The sequence below is a fragment of the Pleurodeles waltl genome, chromosome 6, assembly GCF_031143425.1.
Source record: "Pleurodeles waltl isolate 20211129_DDA chromosome 6, aPleWal1.hap1.20221129, whole genome shotgun sequence".
Lineage (NCBI taxonomy): Eukaryota > Metazoa > Chordata > Amphibia > Caudata > Salamandridae > Pleurodeles > Pleurodeles waltl.
Window position 1 is genome coordinate 695,023,550 of NC_090445.1, and position 24,311 is coordinate 695,047,860.

Here is a 24,311-nt window from a genome sequence, read left to right on the forward strand (position 1 = left end):
GTCAACATGAGTGCTGCTGTCCTTGGAACTTTGCCATAGAGACATCATGGAGTTTGAGCGAGGGGATATGCACCCATATCCTGCCAACCAAAAACTAGTATGTCCTGCAACAGGGCCAAAACTCCACTTACTTCCATTGTGTTGCATAGCAATGCAGAGACCATAGCAAACATCTTCTGGTTTTATTCCGGCCAATTCCCATTGCCTGATCAGTTGACACAACCAATGATGTAATGCAAAATAATGAGGCCTCCTGCAGATTGTGAAGAGGAGACTGAAATCTGTGTGGAGGTTTCATGACTAAATGAGCCATCGAGGATCTCTGAGGTCCCTGCAGCCCAGCTTGCCAGAAACAAACCAAACAAATCAATGCATCAAGAGGGTTAAGGACCTGCAGAGACCATCCCCAAACTGCAAATGTGGTGACACCTTGAATCGCCTCATGCCCTCCCAGACTGTTGAACCTCGTAACTGCCCCTTCCAGTCAGAAAGGGACACTAAGGGTTCCTTTTTTCACCCTGGTTCAGACATCGTGCACCGCTGGCCGGATTAGTCACACTGATTTCTGAGCCATTACAACTAGCTTTCTAGCCATTATAATTTAAGAGTTATTGCTGACTGAATTTGTTTTTGCATCCTCACAATAAATACATTTGTATTCCTATTTCCAAACTGGTGACCAGTGAGAGACACAAGGCTCGGTTTAAAGTGAAAATCCTGACCTTAACCGGTCAGTTTCTACATATGGGCTTCCAAACTTTGGTATTCCTATGGGGGAAACTGATCGTTCCAGTTCAACTCTCGCACTAGAAGTCCCTCTTTTTTTGGGTCACTGAGTGAGATACAAATGGTCCACTGAACTGTGTTCTGTTCCCTGGTCAGCAACTACTGGGTGCCCAGCAGACCCATTGACTGGACAAAAAAGACAATTGTTTTTTCATAAATCGCTCCTGTCACACTAAGATCTTCATCTTGGGATTGTGAGGGGAAAACTGTTAAAATTGGGTGGCAGAATTTGAGTGACTTAGCATTATGGGACTACTTTTGAGGCCAGTTCGTTGACACCTGGGCTCTAACTCACTGAGTTGTCTCACCCTGCATCCAGGATCAATGGTAATCCAGTGAGAAAAGGAGACATGCTATAGGTAACTGGATACATTGTAGCATACCACCACAGTGGCTGAACATTATAAACACAGTCCATATTAAAAGACTGGAGACCTGAGATTTTCTGAGTTTAGCCAGACAGCCAAAGGTTTCCTCATAACAGACATACTTGCCGTAGGGCCACACATTATTTAAAATATAGAACTTTCTTCTGCCTGGTGTGAGAAAACAGGGCTGATTGCAGAGGCCCCATAACTTTTTGCCCCCATTTTCCACTTTATGCTGGTGTTTTCCTGACTCTGATGGTGCCCTGGGTACTGCTAACCAGTCCCAGGGCCTGTGCTCTGTGTAAAATGGATATGTAAATTAGGCTAATTATAATTGGCTAAGTTAACCTACCTATAAGTCCCTAGTATATGGTAGGGCATGTAGGTTTAGGGACCACAGCATAGGTGGTGCACACCTAGGTGCATTGCTGAGGTGCCCAGTGTCATTTTAAAAGCAAGCCTGCCTTGCTGGCTGCTTTTAAATTAAAGTTATATGCAAATTCGACTTTGGAATTAAAGGTACTTCCAAAGTCTTAAACTACCTTATTTTTACATATAAGTCACCCCTAAGGTGTGTCCTATGTGCCCCTAGGGCTGGGTGCCATGTAACTATAAGCAGGGACTTTATAAAAATAGATTTATAAGCCCTGGTGAGGTAAAAACAGCCAAATTCGTTTTTCCCTCATTGAAGTAAATGGCCTTCATAGGCTAGAATGGGCAGACTTTATTTTAAATTTTAAAGTCTCCTTAAATGTTACATACCAAGAATTTGGTATCAAATTGATTGTTGTAATAAATCCCACAACTTCCAGTTGTTGGATTTAATATAACTTGTCCAGGTAAAAAGTTTAGACTTTACCTAAAAAGTTGCCAATTTCAGCTCTGCATTGTTTTTGCTGCTGTGCTCTGATTGGCCAGCCTGCAGCAGCTTCTGCCAGGCTACCTTGATGAGGTGTGAAGTGGCCTGACTTCACACAAAGGAATGTGCTTGGGGGAGAGAATCTCCCCTCAGCAGATGGTGAGGCAGGAAGGGGGAGGGCTGCCAAACTGGTCTTCAAAGGCAGAGAAGGACATTTGCAGCACCCAGCAACACCCCCACATCCTGCAACCCCAGACAACTAGGTGCCCCCTTGATTAGATTAGGAGAGGGCAGGAGAGGGGTGTGTTTATGATTTTTAGCCACACCAGTGGGTGGGCTCAGCCAGATGTAACCTCCAAAAATCAGATTCAGCCATGTTGGATTTTTAGAGACTGTTGCCTTTTGGGATGGATTTTTGCCACACTTCCCAGGAAGTGGTCATCACAGGGGGACGACCCTGTACCTGATTGGAGGATCAGGACCCCCCTGCTTTTCACCCAGGAGCAAGGATAAAACTGGCAGACCTGCACCCACGCCTCAGATCCCCTCCAGAATTCAACAAGAAAGGAACTAAAGAAGAAGAAGGACTGCCCTGCTGGACCCCTGGCCTGCACCTGGACCCTGCACTCAGAAGGACTGCACCAGCTGCACACTTGGGCTTCACCACAAGAAGGACTTTGCCTGGCTTCAACTGGTTCAAGGAGGGACTCCCTGTTTGCTACAGGTGAAAAATTGCAAAACCAGAGTCCCCTGCACCAACTCCTGAAGAAAGCGACCAGCTGACCACTGTCCAGTGGCCAAAAAGGAGTTTGCGCCAGGTGCATTCTGGGAGTTGAAGTCCGCACCCCCTAAGGACCATCACAGAAATTCTGGACCCTTGGGGTGAGCTGTGGACCCCAAAAGAACATTAAAAGAACATCTGGGTGAAGCCCCAGAAGTTTGGAAAAGATTTGAGAATTTTTGGAAAAAAGCTCCAGAGAGGGACCGACCCGCCGCGGAAATTCTAGCCGGCTTGCCTCAACCGCGACCCGGCCTGACTTCGTGGTTCGTCCCGGTAAAGAAAAACATCCAAAAAAGAGACTAAGTCCGAACGTAAAAAGTTGACCGGGACCTCCCAGCCATCGTATCCGAGAAGGGCTCCATGGACGTCGGATCAAGATCCAGGTTTACCCCGGTCGAAGGATTTTCATCTCGAAAAAACGACTAAGTCCGAAGGTAAAAGTCTCCACCGAGGAAACCCACATCGCGTATCCGGACAAGGGCTCCAGGAGGTCGGATTCAACTGGCAGGTTCGTCCCGGTGAAGAAAAACTTCGAAATAAAGACTAAGTCAGAAGGTAACTTTTTAACCGAGGCCTCCCGCGACCTGTAGCCGAGCAGGGCTCCATCGCGGTCGGCCTGAAAGTTTGACTTTGCCCCGGTCGAGGTGCAACCAGATGACCCGATTGGCGCTTTTTTGTTTCTAAGCGCTAGAAAAGTAATAATTCTTTAAAAATTCATATCTCCGGTTCCCCTGAACCGATTTTAATCGTTTTTGTGTCATTTTAAAGATAAAAATATACCCTATTTTTATAAATTGGTTTTGGATTTTTAAACTGTTTCCTGTGTTTTATTTAATTACTGTTTTGTGATATTTGAATGCTTTACACTTTGTCTCCTAAGTTAAGCCTTGACGCTCGATGCCAAGCTACCAAGGGTAGAGCTGGGATTAATTTACTGAGACCTAACTGTACCTATGTGGAGGTTAGTGGCTTGTTGCTAGGTGTAGGTACCTACCTGCCCTACCAATAACCCATTTTCCAACACCTGGACTATAAATATGCTTTGCAAAGGTGCTAGAATCTTTCGGTATTTTGTGTGCTTGTGAACAGCAACAGAGCGTCTTTCCTACCTTGAAGTAAGCATCATTTGATGTATAAAGCATACACCTTTGACTGGACAGTGTGTGTATGTGTTTACTAACTGGTGTCAAATTATCTGAGTTACAACCCCTCTACCATCTACAAGAATAAACCCCAACTGCTCTACCTCAGTATTTCTGGAAAGTCAATTGTACAAAAGAGTAACCTGGTTATCCAAATTGAGTGAAGTAGTATCTAAGGCTATAAGGCACCCATTGCATGTGACAGTACCCACCACAGGTATTGCCTTGGACCACTGACCGGGATCCTCACAGGGAGTACATTTTAATTAGCCACTCTAGTAGAGGTACTGCAGGCAAGTTATGTTAAGCAAATAACATTTGGTGATGATACTGTTGTTCCTGCCTACTCAAATTCTTTTACAGGTGGTAGATGCTCTTCCTCTTCTAGAACTTCGAGGACCAGGGTTGTCTTGTTGGCAAGCCCCTCAAAGAAAGGAAAGCTCCACAGGTAAGTATTTGCTTCTGGCTCTGATATAATTACAGGGAGGGACATGAGGGAAAAAAACAAAACAAAAACCACCTTGTTTGGGCCACCTAACCCACCACCATACGAAGCTCTAAACTTGTAGGTTTGGCAGTAAATTAAAGTTATCTTAAACTGCCCTGAAATACTCCTTGTCTTCTCGGAGTTAGTACTCTTGGACTAACAACAACAAAGCAATAAACAGAAACTCCAGCAGAACTCGAGTTCTCAGTTTAAAGGTTGTGGAGGTCCATGTATCCACTTTTCCCCCCACAACCTGTTACCAGTGCTGTCCCTCCACCCATTATTTTACTTTCCTGGCTAAGCAGCAAGCGCACATGTACCTGGGCTAGCCACGTCCCGCAGGGAGCATAGGGGGGTGTGGTGTCTCGTCCTTCTGCTGGTCTCTCCACTGGCTCAGAAGCTCCCGGCTTCCCTCTCTTCCTCCAGATATCTTTGTGCAGTTCTTGACATCCTCCGGTCAGGACCCGTTTCACTTAAACAAAGCCATCCTCCATCTCCGGCGTCAGTTTCTCCTCCTGTTCTCAACACCATTGGTCCAGACATCGGATGACGTCTTTTAGATCCTCCAAGTGATCCTTGCTTTCAGGAAGATTAAAGGGCTCGCATTCCTGGGCTACATTGTTGCCAACCTGATTCGTATCATAATTAGTGAATTCTAATTTGCATCACATATACTGATTCCCGATTCTGGGCTGTAAACAGAGGAGAGGAGACTCCTTAGGCCGGGCATATATAGCGTGCTATTGATAATTGTTGCATTCCTCTTCCTCTGTATCCCCTCCACTTTCTAGGCTTTGGGCTTTGTGACAAAAGCCAAATATTCTCAGTGGAGAAAGGTAGCAGGCTGTGGTCAGAGAGGGCTCCACATCGTTGGGTAGCCACTGGATGAGGTCTCAGTGAAGCCATCGAATTTTGGCAAGAAGCTCCGACCATGGATGGCCACTCACCTCGCTGGATACTTTTTACGCCTTTGCTAAGTGAAGATTTCTACTTTCAGATTTAGTCACTTTTGTGGAACTCAAATTCTTCCAGGTTGGCGGGGGGCAAGGCTGAAGGCTGTAGCCAAAGAGGGTTCCACAAGGTCAGACACCATTCCTGCAAGGTTCCACTGGATAAACTTTGCTGCTGTGGAAACGAACGTAGTGGGAACAACCTAGATCTTTGGCCTAGTGGCAATGCACCTGCATCAGATCAGCTAGGGGGTTGGTCCCAGCACCCTTTCGATTCTGAGAGCACAAAGGGGCATATTTATACTCTGTTTGCACCAAATTTGCGTCATTTTTTAATGCAAATCCAGTGCAAACCTAACTCCATATTTATACTTTAGCGCTAGACCCATCTAGCACCAAATTTATGGAGTTTGAGTCATGCTTTTACCGTGGAAATCTACCTTGCGTTAATGAGATGCAAGGTAGGCGTTCCAGGGCAAAAAATGACTCTAAGGCCTTTGCGCCTTATTTATACTCCCGTGCAAAAATAACGCACAGGAGGGGGGGGGGGGGCCTTAAAAAATTACTCTAAACCGGTTTAGAGTCATTTTTTAACTCCTGGGTCAGGGCAGGCGTTAAGGGACCTGTGGGCTCATTTCCATGGTCTCTGACCATGGAAGCAGTCCACAGGTGGCTTTCCCTGCCCCCAGGGACACCCCCTGCCACCCTCGCCCTTGGAGGACACCCATGGATGGGGGTACCATCTACTGTAAGTAGAGGTAAGTATTATTTTATTTATGTAGAAGTGGCATAGTGGGGCCTAGCTTGGGCCCCCCTACATACCACTGTGCCCAATGGCCATGCCCAGGGGACAGAGATCCCCTGGGCATGGCCATTGGGCAGGGGGGCATGACTCCTGTCTTTGCTATGACAGGAGTCATTTCCATGGGGGTTGTGTGTCAACAAATGAGGCTAGTCAGGTCAATATTTTTTACTCTAACCTGACTTGCACCATTCTTTGGCACACAACTCCCAGTCTTCCCTTCGCCTCCGCTGCCCAGTTACCATCATTTATTTTGACGCTAACCAGGCCGCACCGCCAGCTACAGTCATTCCATAAATAAGGTGCCCAGCTGGGGTGTTGGAATGGCAGTAGCCGCATTAAACTTTTTGACACAAATCTGCGCTAGCGCAGGTTTGCGCCAAAAAGTATAAATATGGGCCAAAGTTGCCAAAAAAAATTGAGAAGTCCTAGGCTTCTAGAAACTGCAGGAAGAACACACTTTGATACCAGCCAAGAGTCAAGGACCATTGAGGACAGCACATGGGGGTCAAGACTCACTCTCGCAGAGGCCAGTAGTAGGGTGCTAGGTAGATCGTGTTGAAACTGGTCATCTGCAAATGCAGGAAAAGCGTTCTTGGAATCTGTTGTTTCCTTGTAGCCCAAACAAGTCACCAGTATGACTCTTGGAGTACAATTATGTTTCCCTGGTACTAGAGGGAGAACAAGTCCAGCCTTTAAGGCTTTTCATACGCCACAGACAGCAGGCCCAGTCCTCTTTTAGTCTTCCATTGGGCAAGAAGTGATCTGAGGAGGGTACTGGGGATGCTGCATTTGGTTCAATGCCAGGCCAGAGGCGAGGAGGGGAAGGGGGTGACAACTCCTAGCCACTCCTTAAACAATAGGGCACAAGTTCCCTTTGCACTTTTGCAGCACATCTGGTGTGCTTTACTGTAAAATATCTCACAGTGCCCCTCTATACCTAAATTGTACATGGCAGAAGCCTGGTCAGAGCTCCCTGTTCCCACACAGAGGTGTGGCTTTGATAATGGCCAAACCCTCCCCTGTGATCACTCTAAACCAGTTCTTGGACAGCCTCTCCCACTACGTATGGAGCCAAGGGGTCTAGGAAGAAAAATAAGGCAGGCTTAGGTGTGAGCAACATAGGCTACTATCAGGGTAGGCACCCTTTAAAGCTCAAGAAGGGCCTAACACATCTCCCAGCATATCCAGCTCAAGGAAGAAAAATACATCTCCACAATCAAGCCCAGGGAGCAATACACATAACTCCACAGGAGAACCATTAACAGTCAGGCGACACTGGACACTGGCAGAAAGGCACATTTGCCTTAGCCACAGAAATGGCAACCTTTCAAAGGTGGCATTTAAAAAATAGTCAAATAAAATCCAACTTGTCCATTCATTTGGATTTCAAATTACCATTCAAATGAGTACTTGAATCATGGCTCTAGTCTATCCAAAACTGAAGCTAAGCATTGTAAATGGTTATAATGTAACTACTGTTTCCTATGGGAGGGCTAGCCTTTTCCACAGTGAACAACAACTTTAATGTTTTACATGCTCTAGTACTGAAAACCTTCCAAACATACATGTCCTTCTTTTTACATACTACGCACTCTGCCATATGGCAATTTAGGGCCTACATATAGGTATTAAAAAGGAAGGTACAGGCCTGACAAAAGGTTTATTTTGTTAGATCAAAATGACAGTTTAAAACTGCACTCATTGGCTGCAGGGGCAGGCCTGCAGAGATGTGCTACTATAGTGGTGGTGCAATGAGTGCTGAACCCACCTGTAGCATTTAATTTCCATGCCCTAGGTACAATTAGTACCTTATGCTAAGGAACTAGGGAAATTAAATGTGCCTTTTAGAAGAGAGAACTAAGGTACTTTACTTCTGGTTGGCAGGGGTAAAATGCGCAGAGTCCAATGGCCAGCAAAAATGGGTTCAACATGGAGCAATATCACAAATAAAATGGTCATCTCCAACACTGGGCCTATCATACTACTCACTGATGCAACTTCAGAGAATATATAAACCTTGTTCCAATTCACTTGTGGCTTAAAGAGATATGAGCATATTTCAGAAGCTCATAGAGCACTGCACTGGATTCCGTCTGAACAAAGGGTAATCTTTAAAATGTTATGGCTATTGCATAAAGTGTACTGTAGTCTGGAGAAGAACCCTCTCACTCTTCTTGTTAATCCATACATGCTCACAAAGTTTCTATAATCCAACTTTCAGTTATTATTTACGATTCCAGGAATTAGAAAAAACAAACTAGTATGCAAGATGCTCTCATGCATTTGACCAAGGCTTTGGAATAACCTTGTCATTGGGATAAAATCCACTTAAGAATCACCTTTTCTGTTACAGAAAAAAGTAGTTTCTTATACAATCACTTTCTGGTGTTGGCATTTAGTGCTAAGTTGACATTGTATGGCGAATGTGCCCTTCACAAGCCCTTCAATCATCAGGCATTGTGATGCTATTTAGATTTAACCACCATTTGCCCATCAACTCCATTTTGTGCGAATGACTCAATTTTGTGCCCTGCTGCAGTCTTCTACGGTGAAGAGCCTGACAGTACTGGAACATATTATGTGGGATGCTGACTAGATACAAGTTTTCAAGGCTGAGACTGTTTTTAGCACAGGAATGTATGAGTCTGTCTCAGAACAAACACTGGGAGCCTGGCGAGCTCCGATGGGTGTTTTCGATGCAGATGAAGTACAGTCAGCATTTAATTTCATAACAGAGAGGAGGAGGGTTCCTAGAACCTTCCTCTCAAGATGGTTTAAGGTCTAAAAGACGGGGAGACTTGGCGCTAAGACAGGAACTCGCCTGTGGAGCGGACGCGCTGCCCAGGATCTTTGTGATCCCAAAAGAGTGTCTCGTGCCTTGGCTGATCAAGGGTTACCAAGTGTCACTGGCAAGGATGATGTCAGCCCTCATGGTGAGGTATTTAAAATCTTGATTATTTAGCTTATGTGTACATGGTCTGTTAACACACTGAACGTTTCCTTCTTTTAAGTCTTGATCACTTGATATATGCATTTATCTTTGTATATACACATGTTCTGTTGCATTTGAGTTATATGTTTCTTTTCATATAGTTGTAGAACTTTTATTTGATATTTGGGAAGTTCCTTAATAAATTCATTATTTAGACTAAAAGTGTTGAATTCTTTTGGCACTGTGTCCTCTTACTTTGAGTGAAAGCAAATACAGGTGTATCCTGCAGTGATCCGATGGCCATGCCATGCAGGACACCACTTTTCCAGTCGTGGGCCATATAAATCAATAAGGTGATGTATTAATCTCATTAGATTAAACTGACAGCAATTTATAGAATGTATTGATTTGTAAAGTGAAAGACGGTGCAGGATAGATGGTGAATGGGTGACGTGCATTTGCCTAGACTGCCTAGTGCGTAACTACTGGCAAACATGCAAACAATATCTCTCCAAATCAAAACACAAACCCGCATTTCCTGGCCCCACAAGTCTTTGGACATCAAAATTTAGGATGAGGAACGACATCAACACAGCATGCCTTGCTCGAAATTACTACAAAAGTCATACCCATCAAAATGCTGTAGGAGGTACCAAATGTTGAATGAGTTTGGGGATGGTATGGTGCACTAACATCGAACGTGCGTGCTTCAAAGATCCAGGTACACTCAGCAGCGGTGCCTGACCTGCTTCCCCATCTCACTGTCTTACATCAACACGCACTCTGCCACACTGAGGCCTTGTGTGCCAGACAAATACTACCATCTGACCTTACAAGTATCCTATAGTGTTGCGTGCAATGGGATAGTACTAATAGTGTAAGTCTGAACTGTACTTCTCGTGATATTGAACCGAAACAAAGCAGATTCTTGCAGGAGAATTCTGTAGCTTGTTACGTCTCACGTTCCCAATTACGTTAGCCAGGTTGCCCCATATCACAGGACACCATATTCATCATAAATCGTTATTGTGTGATTACTTAAGATCTCTACAATCTTTGTGGGGAAACAAAAAAGTTCATAGCACATATATGCATTAAGACAAATCGTTGTTTCAACTAGTGCAAATAATCCGGAAAAAGATATGAGGTCATAGCCACAGGCAAGTCTTCTTGCACAAAAGTGTCAAATAATTGTTAAACGCTTCTAAAATATGGCAGTCCCGTAATGTGCTTAAAGTATAAAGGGAGACAGTAAAATGCCACAAACACAAAACAGTGCTATTGCCTAGCATATAATAAATATGATTTCAAATAGTACAAATATTTCGGAAAAAGCGCGAGGTCATAGCAGCAAGCGTTCTTGCACAAAAGTGTCAAGTGATGGCAAAACGCTTATAAAAATACCACAAATAAAGAGCAGTTTTATCGGCCAATTTATGATGTGCACAATTTCTGAGAATACACGAAGAAGTATGTATAACCAGTCTTGCTGCATTCTTTAAGCAGGTCATGTGATAAACTGATGAGCTGGCCACGTTTAGCCATGTCAGTTGGCTCCATCATGGTGAAGACAAGGTTCCTGGCTGTTACAAGTTCTTATTCTGTGGGTTAAAAAGAGGGGTTCCAACAAAGTGCAATGAGCGTTTAGCAGAGCCGGGCAGCAGCATGATAAGTGGTTAAATGACCCAGTTTTGTAACCACAGAGCCTGCAGTTGACAATCATGGAAAGGAAGGGCCATTTCGCGTTCATTTCCTTAATCTGAAGGGCCATCAACCTTGCAGCCATGATTTTTTTTAAGACAGACTTTCACAATCGCGCACCTTAAGTATGGTTGTGGAGTCAAAAGGTGTGGGTGTTTATTGGCATGAGATGGTACAGCTGCCCCTAGCACTGGTGTGCGCTTTAGTTTCACCAGATCACTTAACAACAATTTTATCTGTTTTTTCAAATGAGGTTTAAGTGCAGTGTGTGAGAGCAGCAATTTGTTCATTTCCGACTGGTCTATAGAGAGGGTTTCAATTGCTTTATTTAGATAGTTAGACCAAGAGCTCGGCTATGAGTCAAAATGGGTTGGAGAGCTATTTTCAGAGTGTTGGGGGCGACCTTAATGATTCCGTAATATTTTAGAAAAGGGGCCATGTTAGCACACATTTGGCCTGCCAGACCGAGTTCCATCCTAAGAATGCAGCCTTTTATGTATTGAGGTAGGCTGAAGACCCTATTGTAAGCTTTATCTTGCAATCATTTTTCCACTAGTTGTTTAAATTGCCCCGGGAAAGCTTAGTGGCCGTAATTTAGCACCAGTAGGAGGGATTTCCTGAGTACCCATCCTATTGGCAAAGAGGAGGTGCTTTCTAGTGCGTTGTTGAGCTGGCAAAGCTCTAGTAATAATCAGTTCCGCCTTTGCGTCGAGGTAGCACAGATGGGTTTTGGTACTTCTATTTGAGGACAACCACACATATAGTTTTGTCTCTTATTTTTAGTGGGCCCATTTTCCAATCGTAGTTTAGTTTCTTGATCGTCCTCTCAAAGGTTATTACTTTTGTTTTTGACTCATTTGCCATCATTTTATTTGTCTCATTGTACCTATGGAGGGCATTTAATGTTTTCTGGATCCTGATTCTGGAATGATCCAGCAAAACAATGTCAACTGCATATTGTAGTAGTGTGACTATGACATGTCCGATATTGGGCGGGATGAAGTTAGAGTGTTTTAGAGCCAGAGACATATCCACCCTGCACAAATGAAATAGCAGAGGGCAAGGACATAGCCTTTTCTAGTTACGACCATTTGAGACAACTTGACCCTCACACAAGTCGAGGTATAAAGTGATATTATTGCCCGAAGCAAGTTTTTTGGAATGTCTCAGCGCTGTAGCTTCCTTCACAGATTATTTTTGTCCACCAATTCAAATGCCGCGAAGTAGTCGATGAAGCAAGCATAAAGGGGGGTGTCTTCTGATTGGTGGCTTGAGATAATAAATAGGAGAGAGCCACTATGTTGTCAGTGATCAAAGAGTTTGTCCTAAATCCAGTTTGACAGAACGGGCCAATCTTGTTTGCTTCTGCCCAAGGCTCCAGTTCTTTTAGGAGGACGGAGGTGTACGCCTTGACTTCAATATCAAGGAGGGAGATAAGGCAATAGTTGGCTGGGTCCTGATTGTCTCCCTTCTTGAATATTTGGTGTAGAATTGGGCCTCTCCAGCTATCTGGTACATCCAAAGTCACTGAACATGTGTGATACAGTGCAAAGAGTATTGTAGACCACAGCTGGATGTCATTCTTGAAGACTTGGGCTGGGATGCCTGTTAGGGCCAGGAGCTTCAGTTACCCTAATGACGCCAAAGGTTTTTGCAATGGCAGTGACCGTGGTCACTGGCTCTTGGTTCAAACTGGCAACTAAAGCGTAGAGTTTGCTCAAGGGAGAAGTGCAGGTAGTATTGTTATTTATGTAGTTATCCACTGGAATTTGTCAATTGCGTTAATTCTGAAGTCTGCTTAACACATTTTATTTTTAATGTATCTCCGTCATCATGCATCACTGCATTTACATCCTTGTTATTAGGCATGTTTGTCCAATTGATTGAATTGAGAGGAACTGGAGTATACAGTTCAATTACTGCAACCAAGGCACATCAACCTCCACTGCACTAAACTATAAGAACCTGAGAGTTCTTCCATCTCAGGAAAATCCTCCCACTCCTCCACATTGACTACCATGCAAGGCTGACAACAGCCCTTATGAATGCTCACTCAGTCTGTCATTATATGGTGTACACCAGGCTCCTAAAGAAGCGTGTCAAAAGACTTCAGAGGCTCCTTGATGAACAGTTGTAATGAACAACTGGAGCGCTACAATTCTGAATCTATGACACAGGTGTGGCATATCTGAACGCCATCTTGATGGAATCAAAACTGTAAAACTGAAAGGAAAGAGAGGTTATAGTTAGGTATTGGAATGAGACACAAGCTAACATTTAAAAAAACAAAACAACTCTGAAATACAGCAGTTATAATTTAATAAACTGGCTGTAGCTTGTGCCCCCATCATGCACTCCTTATTACTTCACACATTACATCATTTATGACATGTTAAATTACATAATTGATAAGATCACTCTTGACGTCTTAGTTATAGCCTCTGGCCAGACTATATATCCAAAACGCATTAGGACTTGGGCACAGTGTTTAGGCTCTGGCAAGGCCCTGCACCCAACCATTTGCAAGCATCAAACCATTACTGCCCATGATCTTCAGTCATATGTAGGACATGTTTGAGAAAGGGCTCATTTTGTGGTCAGGGTCTGCATGCACCCCTCTATAAACAACCAACCCCCAACATGCATAGAATATGGAGTCACACAGTAGAGGTTGTCTGCATGGCCTGGTGTCACACCAGACCCTGTATCCAACACACAATAGACACGGGCCGGTGGGTTTGCCCTGTGGCCAGACCCTTCGTCCAAACCTTTGCTTGTGGTGGCCAATGACCACCTAACACCCTTGTTGCTCAGCCTTCAGCCCATCACACCAAAGGTTGATCAAAGGATTTATTGTTAATTGCCATTCAATGACCAGCTCTCCTCTACTGACATACTTTGGGTGAATACAAGTAAAAAGACAATCCATCAAAGGTGCATCAATTCTGAAATACCCAATTTCTTTTGCATCTTTCAAAAGCTTAAAGGCAATCTTATAAGAATCCAACCATCAATTTAGGTTGTTCACAAAGCATTTAGCATACAATCAGAATCATTGACTGATCTCAATAATAATGTCAACAATGTTATTTAAATGTAATCAGTGATGCCATCAATCATATCATTTAACATGCCATAAGTGATATATTATGTGAGGTGAGGTCATAAGCAGTGCATGATGGGACCACACGTGTCACATTCCAACACCTAACTATAAAGTCACTATATTTAGAAAAATAAGGCAACCCAATAACCCTTAGAACTGGGTAAGTAACTATTAAAGACACTATGGTTAAAACAGGGGGAAGTGTATGCCTTGACCTCCACGGCAAAGTAAACAATAAGAATAAAGGAACCACATATATTTATTCTGGTATCCTTAAAGGTTATTCTATATCACATTTTATTTATTGTCATTTATTTTAATTACTTCATCAATATCTTATCATTATAAGTGAGTCACAGGTGCTTCTAAGTGTAGAGGACACAGTGAAAGTGAGTATTGTGATAAGCAAACAAAGTGCGGGTGTTATGTACAATATATACAAAAGTGTGGTTAAAAATTAAAAGTGAACTTTCAATAGGCTCCTTCAATCCAGGAGTCCTGAAGTCACTGAGTTATGAAACATCAAGCCACACATAATAAATGTCGATGTTTCGACCCTGGACATAGATATCAATCAGCAATGGGTCCTCATCAGGACTGCAAATCTCTTTAAAATGATAGCACCTATTAATTTGATGTATCTAATTTCCTTCTTATGGTTGTCACATAAGGGACAATACTAAGACCATTAGCCGTCATCAGTCATTAATGGCGTCAAACCACCCATTGTATTGTGGTCATCTCTGCCGCAACAGAGGCACAAAATAGCAACCTCTGTTTTTTATAGAGTGGTAATACTATTCAGGGCTACGGGGTAGGTAAGGGTATAGGGTAGCATGAGTAATGTCATGGATATGGGGGGGTGTAGTAAGGGTACTTTTAGGGTTCGGTGGGTAGGGGTGTAGGGTGGTAAAGATAATTTTAGGGGTTAGGAGGGATGGCATATAGGGTATTAAGGGTAATTTTAGGGTTTATGGGTAGGATGGGTAAATTATAATAATGGTAATTTTTAAAAATGAGGGTTTGCGGATTGCCCTGCTCAAACATTAAAAGAATATCTATATATATGTACAGTATGGATAATTATAGTTAGGAGCACGTTTCCATAAGAAATAGATTTTTGATGTGCTATTAACATTGGGCTTTTTGTTAAGAATCTTAATGATAATTTCATTAAGAAAAGGAGCGTTTCATTCACCCCAGCTCCCTCCTTGAAAGTTTTGGGGTGATTCGTCAAGTGGGGGCAGAGAAAAAAGGGTGAAGCCAAAACACATTTTCCCCATGCAATTTCCCATAAGAAATTCAGACACACTTACAATCAAAATTGCTGAGCCGAATTGCTCCAAATTTGGCAGAAAGCTAGATCACTACTCAAGAATTGTTCTTTTTGTGATTTGGTATAAATCTGTTCAGTAGTTTTTGAGAAATAACAGGTAAAAATATATTTATATGTCATGCTGCAAAGGATCTGCTGGTCTGACGGATGTGGCAGCAGCCATTTTAGAACTTGGGGACTCAGTGGCCAGTTGTGAAAAAATAATTTACAAAAAACATATGGGGGGGGGAGAATAGGAGTACCCCTGACCTTCTTGGCCAGACTGAAAGGGGAGGGGCCAACAGGAACTCTTTACGGGGCCAAAAACAATTTTTTAACCTGTACCATGGATCCACAGATCCACAATAAAAAACATGTTTAAACGGACTCTCTCCCTTTTCAAATTATAGCTACTCTCCTCCCAAGTGGACCAGGGCCTGGGGGTTTAGCATATTGTATTTTTATGGAGAGGGGAGTGTGCCCCCCTCCCCTTGCCATTTCAAGGTTCTGAGGATCCCATCCCCTGGGGCTGATACCATACTTAAAGAGGTGGGGCATGCAGACCTTCTCCTCTAGCCATTAAAAAGCCCTGGGGAGCGCGTTCCAAGAAGCCAATGCCCTTACTTTATGAGGAGCGGGCGCACAACCCCCCTCTTTAAGCCATCGGAATGCCCCGGGGACAGCATCCCATGGAATCTGATGGGAACAGTGTACCAACCCCATCCCATGTGGCATATTAGGGTGCTCCCATCTAGCTAGAGCAGAAAAAAGCCGCTCTTAGCTGGACGGCAGCAAAACACTAGAATGCTGAGTGGGTTGGTGAGTGGGTGCATGAGGGTGTGACTGGGGCTGTGAGTGAGTGCACGAGGGTCTTTGTGGGTCTGTGAGTGGGTGCGTGAGTGTCTGAGTGGGTTTGTGAGTGGGTGCAGAAGTGTCTCAGTGGGTGATGGAGTGGGAAAAAGAGATTGAAAGTGAGAGAGAGAGAAATACTTTTTTAGGTTTTTACGTATAATATAGTTAGGATTAGATATTTCTGCACAATTTAAAAAGAAAAATATGTTTGTAATCTTTTTAAAGTAAAATCACCTTTCCTATGACCCTTACACATTTTTACTTTTAAAAAAAACAACAACAAAAAACAGGGAAACGAGTCCAGTTGGACATGAACCCTGAATGCTCAGTGAGAAAGTCTGTGACCTTCGCACTGAGCAATTCTTTTTATTGTATGCTTAGTTTAGCCACTTATGGGCTAACAGGGACCACGAGCGAGCCCTCAAGGGCTCCGCCATGGTCCCAATATGTATTTTTTTTTATTTAACAAAATGCCTTTTATGGGCTATCTGGCAGCCTGGGGAAGCCTCAAGGCCTCTCCCATGGTGGTTTTGCTTCAGCAAGCAAGGAGCAGCTTTAACAGCAGCTCTGTGCTTGCTGAAACAAACCTTTCATTTATATCTGTGTGCAGGGAACAGAGATGAAAGGTATGCTTTAAGACAGTGGGACCTGCTTCACAGGTCCCCCTGTCTGAAACCGGAATGTTTGCTGTGGCTTAGCTGCAGCTTCCTAGCTGCAACTAAGCCACAGCAAACAGCTATGTCCGGGGGGTGGGCACCCTGGGACATAGCAGGAGCCAGCCCTGGGGGGTTGCGGTCCCCAGGGCCATCAGTGTCTCCACGAGGGGGACCACGCGGCCCCCTCTCTGTTGTTAAAGAAGCTCTGAGAAGGTGGTGGTCCCTGGGGCTTGGGGGCCTGAAACGGACCCCCTTTACATTATTTAGTATTAGCCCTGGGGAGGTAGTGATCCCCGGGGCTGCGGGTGAGCCCTAGTGGCCTCCTGCATTCATTTTCTAAAATGCCCCAGGGGTGGTGGTCCCTGGGGCTATGGGGGTGTCTGAGCAGCCCTCCACACCCAATTTGTTATATACCCCGTGGGGTGGCAGTCTCCGGTCATATTACATTATTCGCCACGGGGAGGTGGTGGTCCCCGGGGCTATGGGGAGGCCAAGACACTGTACACAGAGCAGAACCTCAGTGTTAGAAGACACTGTACACAGAGCAGAGCCTCACTGTTAGAAGACACTGTACACAGAGCACAGCCTCAGTGTTTCAAGACACTGTACACATAGCAGAGCCTCAGTGTTAGAAAACAGTGTACACAGAGCAGAGCCTCAGTGTTAGAAGACCCTGTACACTGAGCAGAGCATCACTGATAGGAACACTCTACACGCACCAGTCTAACTGACAACATCTTACAACTTCGTGTTAAACATCTTGCACGTAACAGTGGCTGACCGAGAGAGACCCATCTCACTGGCAGTGAATTATTCATGCCACTGTAATCGTGCTTGTCTCTCCACGAAGCTTCACAGATGAAGCTCTTTTCAGAAGGTGCCTCTGCTTGTGATCGCTGATGGTCTCAACAGGCTGAAGCATACCAGACTCCCAGTAGAGCTTTAGCCGAACTCCCAAAATTAACCAAAGGATTAGAAAATAATTTTTTTTCAGTTAACCGGCATGCTTAGAGCTAACACATTGTGACTTGTAACTCTCACTTCTGTGGCAGTACCCACTGCGTATAAACCTTTGCACCACGACTGATTCCTTCTTAATTCAGCAGCTGCTAAGCTTGGAGCCTCCATGCCAACCTGCAGCCTCTAGTGACGTGGAAGTAAAGCCGCACACAGCAGAGGATATGTGCGTAAAGAACATTTACTAAAGAAGGCCAGTTTATGACTGACTGGATTATCCACCCAAGGAGATGTCTGCCTAAATAAGGAGACTTACCAAACCACAGATACGATACTTAAACAGTAGATTAGAGCTCCCATGTAAAGCAACTTGCGTAAATGAACTACAGACAAGTCTGCTCACAGGAGGTGACTTACCTAGCGGCAGACAAGCATGTGTTGATATGATCACTCTTCTGACAAGTGTGTGCTCAACCAACCACTTACTCAACCACAGATGCGTCTACCCTCGTGAGGCAAAATACTCAACATTATAAAGGCCTGTCTGTTTAAAACAACTTACCCAACCAATTGTATGTCAGGCCATACACTAGAAGGGAACTTACTAGCCATTTAACAAATATTCCACCACAAGTCAACATACACAACAAAAAAGTCAGCACCAACAAGGTGACATACCCAATAATAAAAAGGCGACATTCCGAATTATAAGCAAGTCAGTTCCCTCAAAGTGACATAGCAACAACAATCAGTTCTGCTCCCCTACAAGGTGACAGTACTCCACAATAAGCAAGTGTGCCCACCTAAGACTACTTACCAAACCAAAGAGAAGCCTGTCCACACAAGGTGAAGAGTCCCAGGACCAGCAGAGGATCTGCCATCACTGAGCCCTCAGTGCCTAAACTCTCTGCGCCCCTGCTGCTCTCACCGGTCTGGCGCACCCGAGAGTAAGGTAAAAAATCTGTCCGAGCAGGATGCCTGAGCCGTAACCAGGGAAGGGGCGTGCAAGCATGCACTCCTCCCTGTCGCACAAACACGAGGAAGCAAAGATACACCTCACAGGTCAAACCTGTCCTGCAGGTATTGAGACGAAGGAGTGTGCTTTAGGGTAGTGTTATCAGGGCAAGGTGCATGTGCCTGGCCCATGACAATACCTGGAGCTGAGAGACAGTGCAGTGAAAGAGAGGGCACAGGGGCGCCATCTTTAGGTGGGGGCATTGGAAAAGGAGTATGGAATAAAGTAACCTCTCCCCCTGCCCAGTTAGAAATGAAAAGGCTATTATATAATTGGGCATGTTACATGCTACTTAAATATGTCTGGCCAGAACCCAGGAGTGCTGACAGACTGACTTGTGAACATATGGTCATAGCTTTGAATGGATCTTTGGTAGGAGTGAATCAGTAGGCGGGTCCCCCACCCAGTGGCGTAGCGTGGGTTGTCAGCACCCGGGGCAAGGCAAGTAATTTGCGCCCCCTAACCCGTGGATTTTAGCACTCGAGCCTCTTCCAAGATGTTGCGCCCGGTGCGGCCGGCCCCCCCATCACCCCCCCACGCTACGCCACTGCCCCCACAGCCATGAAGGCCTGTGTACTGAGTATAAACACACTGCTGCTACCCCCAGTTGCTACATAGTGTGGGCTGCTCTCACCTAGAAATAAGATTAATTGTGGGCGCTCCCTGACATCACAAACCAGGTATGATATTGGCAAAACGTAAATAAAGGGAAGCACCTTGTGTGGACTTCCACGCTAGTTAAGTTAATTGGAAAATACACACAAAGGGTTGTCCCTCAAAAATTACGATGCGAGGCCAGACAGCATATGCAACGCAAAAAATCAGTCTATCATCCCAAAAAAGGGTCATCTTTATTATAGATCCAAAATAATTTTTTGAATGAAAATTTTCGTTTGGAAGTGTACAATTAAACTATTAACAATTGCTGCATAACAATAATGAGGTCACGTGTCAGCAAGGCCTCGTGTTTAAGGACAAGGAAGCATTTTTGTTTATTTATTTTACAAACGGTTAACCAGAACATTCCTTGGTAAACTGCAGACACATTTTTTTTATTTTACAAATGGTGTACCGGATTTTTTCTTGGTAAACTGCAGACACCGACAGATTCACCGCAGCGTTGCATGGGCAGGTTTTTGCTTACTGAACCGATGCTAATGCAGACTGTTCCATATGCCCTGGAATCTGTGGTTCATTTCGTATGCTGCCGCCCACCACTGCATCCTCCAAGGCGAATCTTTCTAAGGCCGATATTCTGGCAGCACGGCATAAGAACGTGCAAAAGGGCTGTGTCTTATGTCTACACTTGCTACGCTCCTTGCTATAGCAGGAAGGCTACTGAGGGAACACAGTCTACACGTGTGTACAGTATAGCACGCTGCTTTATCCGCAAACCTGCAATCGTCTCAATCACGAATGACCTCTGAATGGTGATCAGCAGGTGGGCCTGGTAGTCCTCGCTGATGCTTTGATGTTTTAACGACTTGGCATTCCAGTTTACATGTACGATTTGTTTAATAACTTTTATGATCAGAATCGCAAATGTATCACTTTATGAATATATACTTTCAATAATGAAATTATTTTCTTTTGGCAGCACAGCTTGACTTGTATGCCATTTAAATTATGAGACGAAAATGCAATAAGTGCATTCATTGCCTTGAAACTCTGGCCATTGGGTCGCTCGCACCGCACGGTGGACCTTTAGGGAAATGTGTCTGCACCTGTTTGAATCATAATATTATATGTCACTTTTAAATACGGTACAAAAATGTGACAACCACATTGATTGTTTTGAAAGAGTGGCCATCGAGTTCAGGGGCGTAGCTTGGTTAGTAAGATTGGGGGTGGGGGGCGGTGAGTGTCAGATTTTCCGACAAGATGGCATATAATGTTTGAATACATTATGAGACAAGTAGTGTGTACTAGTGACGCCTAAGGGGCAGTAGAACAGGAGAGGAATACGGTTTGGTAGGAGTACTAAAAGGGAAAACACAATATTCTGTAAAATAACCAATATTTTTGATGACTTTCCACAGAGTGTGTTTGCGTTTTTTTGGTCCGATTGTATGTAAAAATACCTGCTGAATTCCGACAAATATCTCAGAATACCCGACTGAAAGCATCTGTACCCAACTATTTATATTTAAAAAAATACATTTATTAGGAGGGTGTAACATCCCCCCCTGAAGCTACTTCCCTGATCGGGTTCTCCGCACTGAACGTGTCACTTTTAGTGAACTGCATTTTCACTCATGCTTGGAATGGTTTGGATACTGCTTTGTGGAAGGTTTATCATACTGGCCTCCATTCCTCTGCGCGAATCCCTTCCTGTGCGTTAGCCTGCTTTAATCCTTGGCAGTTTTCGCTACTTGGTATTCTTGTTTACATCTATGATGTGCACTGCAAGCTTGAAAACCATGACAACCCCAGTTTTATATTTATCACTTTTATTAAAATTGGGTAATATTAAAGATTTTATCTTGACAGCACCACTCGAGTTGTATGTCATAATAACCATGATATAAAAATGCCGTGAGCGTATTAACTGCTTTGAAGTTATGGCCACACGTGGCACTTTTTGTGAAATGCATTTGCACTTGCTCGAATTATATGGTAATTTTAACGATGAGGTTATGTAAAAACGGCATACATAAACATGGTGTATTTGAACGGCACTGTATTAACCATAAGCAGTAAAATTATAAATCCATTCCTGGGTTAAATACTCGTTGCCATTAGTATTGTCATTTATATATGACTCTCTGTGGAAAGGGTCACCGACTCCATTGTAATTAGCTGTAAATGTATGTGTGGCCAGGAGACTGATGAGTTCAGGACTCAGCACCTGCTAGCTCACCACAAAATGTGTTAAAAAAGAACAGCTGGGGGGGTCCCTCATCGGTCCCCTTTTCACACCATCTAATCAGTCTACGAATTCAGATGTGAGGTTGCCAGACTCAGGCAGATCAAGTAACACATTCTCACTTAGTGAGCCTTCAGCCCACCTGCACGTTTATAGCGGACAGCAAATGTTGCTGTTCCTATACCTTCCCATAATTTCTATTGAAAAGGTCAGCGACCCCTCCTACATGCCGCACTGCTGTCCTTCTTAGTGCATAGATGGACATAGGGGGGATGCCCGCTGAGGTACCAAAAGAACAAGTTACTTACCTTGCGTAACGCGCTCTGTAGTCTAAACACAGCTTCAGAATAACCCCAGGCACCAGACTGGATGTGGAGAACTTCAACATCAGCGCTTTCACACACCAGCTGGGGGGGTTGTGTGGCCCTACACTAGCTACGTGCTGTCACAAAAGTGACAACACGAAGACAAATATGAGGCAAGCCTGTGTGCTCAAGTCAGCTTCTTTTCTCTTCACTTTTCATAATCCAGACAGAGGACTACCAAAGGTAACTAACCTCTTCTACTGATGCATACTTCTACGCAGATTCTTCACCTTTGCAACAGATACCAAAGCAGCACCTCCCAAAAGTGGAGAGTCTGGGGAGTGGGATTACAATAAAACTACTGCAGGATGCAGAAAGCAAAGTGACCTTCTCATTGCACATGGCTCTCAAGGCTGCAGCGTTTGTGAATGTAAACACTGACATCCACTCATAGCTGAGCAGATGTTAAGGACAGACACATCTGGTGAAACACCATTGTAGCTGTTTTGGCCCTCATGATTTGGGCTCTCAGAAGTTCCAGGAGTTGCTTTAGAGACAATATATAGCAGATCTTGACAGGGTCCTCTTTCCCTCTGCCCCGCCCTTTTTTGCACTTGACAAGCCGACGAAGAGTTGATTGTCTACTTGATGATCTTTCATCCAAAGGTCAATGCCCTCTTTAGATTAAGGCAATGGGGCCACTCCTGAAGAATGCAGGCACAGTAACTGGTTGACCTGAAGGACCAGCTCTGCATCGGCTTGAAAGTCATGCACATAAAGAACGCCACTGAGGCTGATAGGAAATGTGTCAAAGCGGTAATGAAATGCAAAACAACTGGAGACTTAAACAAGGAAGGGTGTTCCCGTAAGGTTGAGAGGGCCGATAAGTACCTTTCACTGTACCCAGTTTTAGGGTCGAGCGTGGAAAGCACTCTGTCCCTGTTGTTATCTCTCTATGTGCTTGGAACCACGCCCATCACTTTGGTTGGTTCGTTGGCTTGCCTTTTAAAATATGTTTGATTTGAATGGTGAAAGGCATGCCTACCTCATGCCTTTTCCAGTGTTTAGCCTTCCTGGAGCGCACTGGCCAACTCCTGAAAACATAGGATTCTCCATATTGTTTCTGGACTACTTTTTCTTTCTCTTTGTTAGTAGGTAGCACGATCTCTCTGGGCAGTAGCCCGGCGCTCTGCATGACGTCGATCCTGTTACATAGATAACTGCACTTTTGCCGGTTAAATTGATAATAGCACTTTTGCGATACGTTTCACTGCGAACTAGCTTCTGTTTCATTTTGTGTGTTTGCTTGGCGCTTATGGTGGCTCTTGCTTATGTGAAAGTGTTTATCTTTCATTTTCAGTTTATGTGGCAAGAAAAGTCCGGTTAGGAGTTTACAACGTTAATAGCTCTAACTCGTTTCAATTCTTATCGGGTTTCTGCAATTCAAGAATGTCGAAATGAGGCGTTTTAGTCAGGAGACAGCGCTGTGCGCTAATACACAGTTTGTGTTGAGTTGCAAATACAAGGGGGGGGGGGGGGCTCGTGCTTTTTCGCTAATCTAAGTGGCAAATTATCTAAATTATCTATGATTAATAAAAGCGAATGAATGAAAAAAAGGACCGTGGTGTACAAAAACGCTGATGCTACTTGATCCTATTTTAGTTAAAATGGCAGCCCCATATGACCCCGAGGAATAGCTATTGTGATGGATTGAAATACGTGTCCAGATAACCTGCCGTGAAGCATGATTGATAGCAACAAGGATGTGAACTGTGAAATAACTTCTATTTTTTAGATACTGCTGGAAAGAACTGTCGCCTCCGGTGTTTCATCATCGAGCTAGCTGGCACGTTGATGCTTCTGCGTGGCACAGATTTTGAGTTTGCTGAAAAGACTATCTTCAGCGTCGTGTGACTACATTATCAGCGGTTGGTGCATAGCTGCCGGGTTTCAGTTTGCAAATGTGTGACATTTCAATGTCGTTAGGGTGCTTATGTGTGACATGTCATTGCTTTATGAGTGACACATTGAGTGACGCTTCATCACGAGTAGAAAAAACATCTATCTGCGAGTACTGAGAAAGAGTACGGAAATTACCCTTTTCTGCAACTACCTCCATTAGGGCAATTATGACTTAGAAACTGCTTTTAAAAGGCTCACAATGCAAAGTATGCATGACAGAAAAGGAAAGATTGACCAAAAGCGCTGTATGAATTGTACACAAGACTGCTTCATAACTATTTCAGGGGCTTGTCACTTGTCCTTGGTCCTTTCTTTATTCCCCTCTCCTATGATGCACACCTCCATCTCTCTCTTTTCTCCATCTCAAACTCATAAAAGAAATTACAAATATAGTTATTGGGCCTGTTTTATTGACCTCTGATGGATAAAAGGCAGAGTAGGCCCTATCCTATTTTAAAACCTACAC

General features: G+C 44.1%; 1 protein-coding gene across 1 annotated transcript in view; it reads right to left on the reverse strand.

Moving 5' to 3' along the window:
- LOC138300177 (disintegrin and metalloproteinase domain-containing protein 9-like) overlaps window positions 1–18,687 on the reverse strand; it is a 587,087-nt gene extending 568,400 nt beyond the window's left edge. The window contains exon 1 of the mRNA XM_069239149.1: window positions 18,515–18,687. Within this exon, the coding sequence (XP_069095250.1) occupies window positions 18,515–18,578 (64 nt within the window). The 5' untranslated portion in view covers window positions 18,579–18,687. The remainder of the gene's footprint in view (window positions 1–18,514) is intronic.
- Window positions 18,688–24,311: the final 5,624 nt, after the last annotated feature.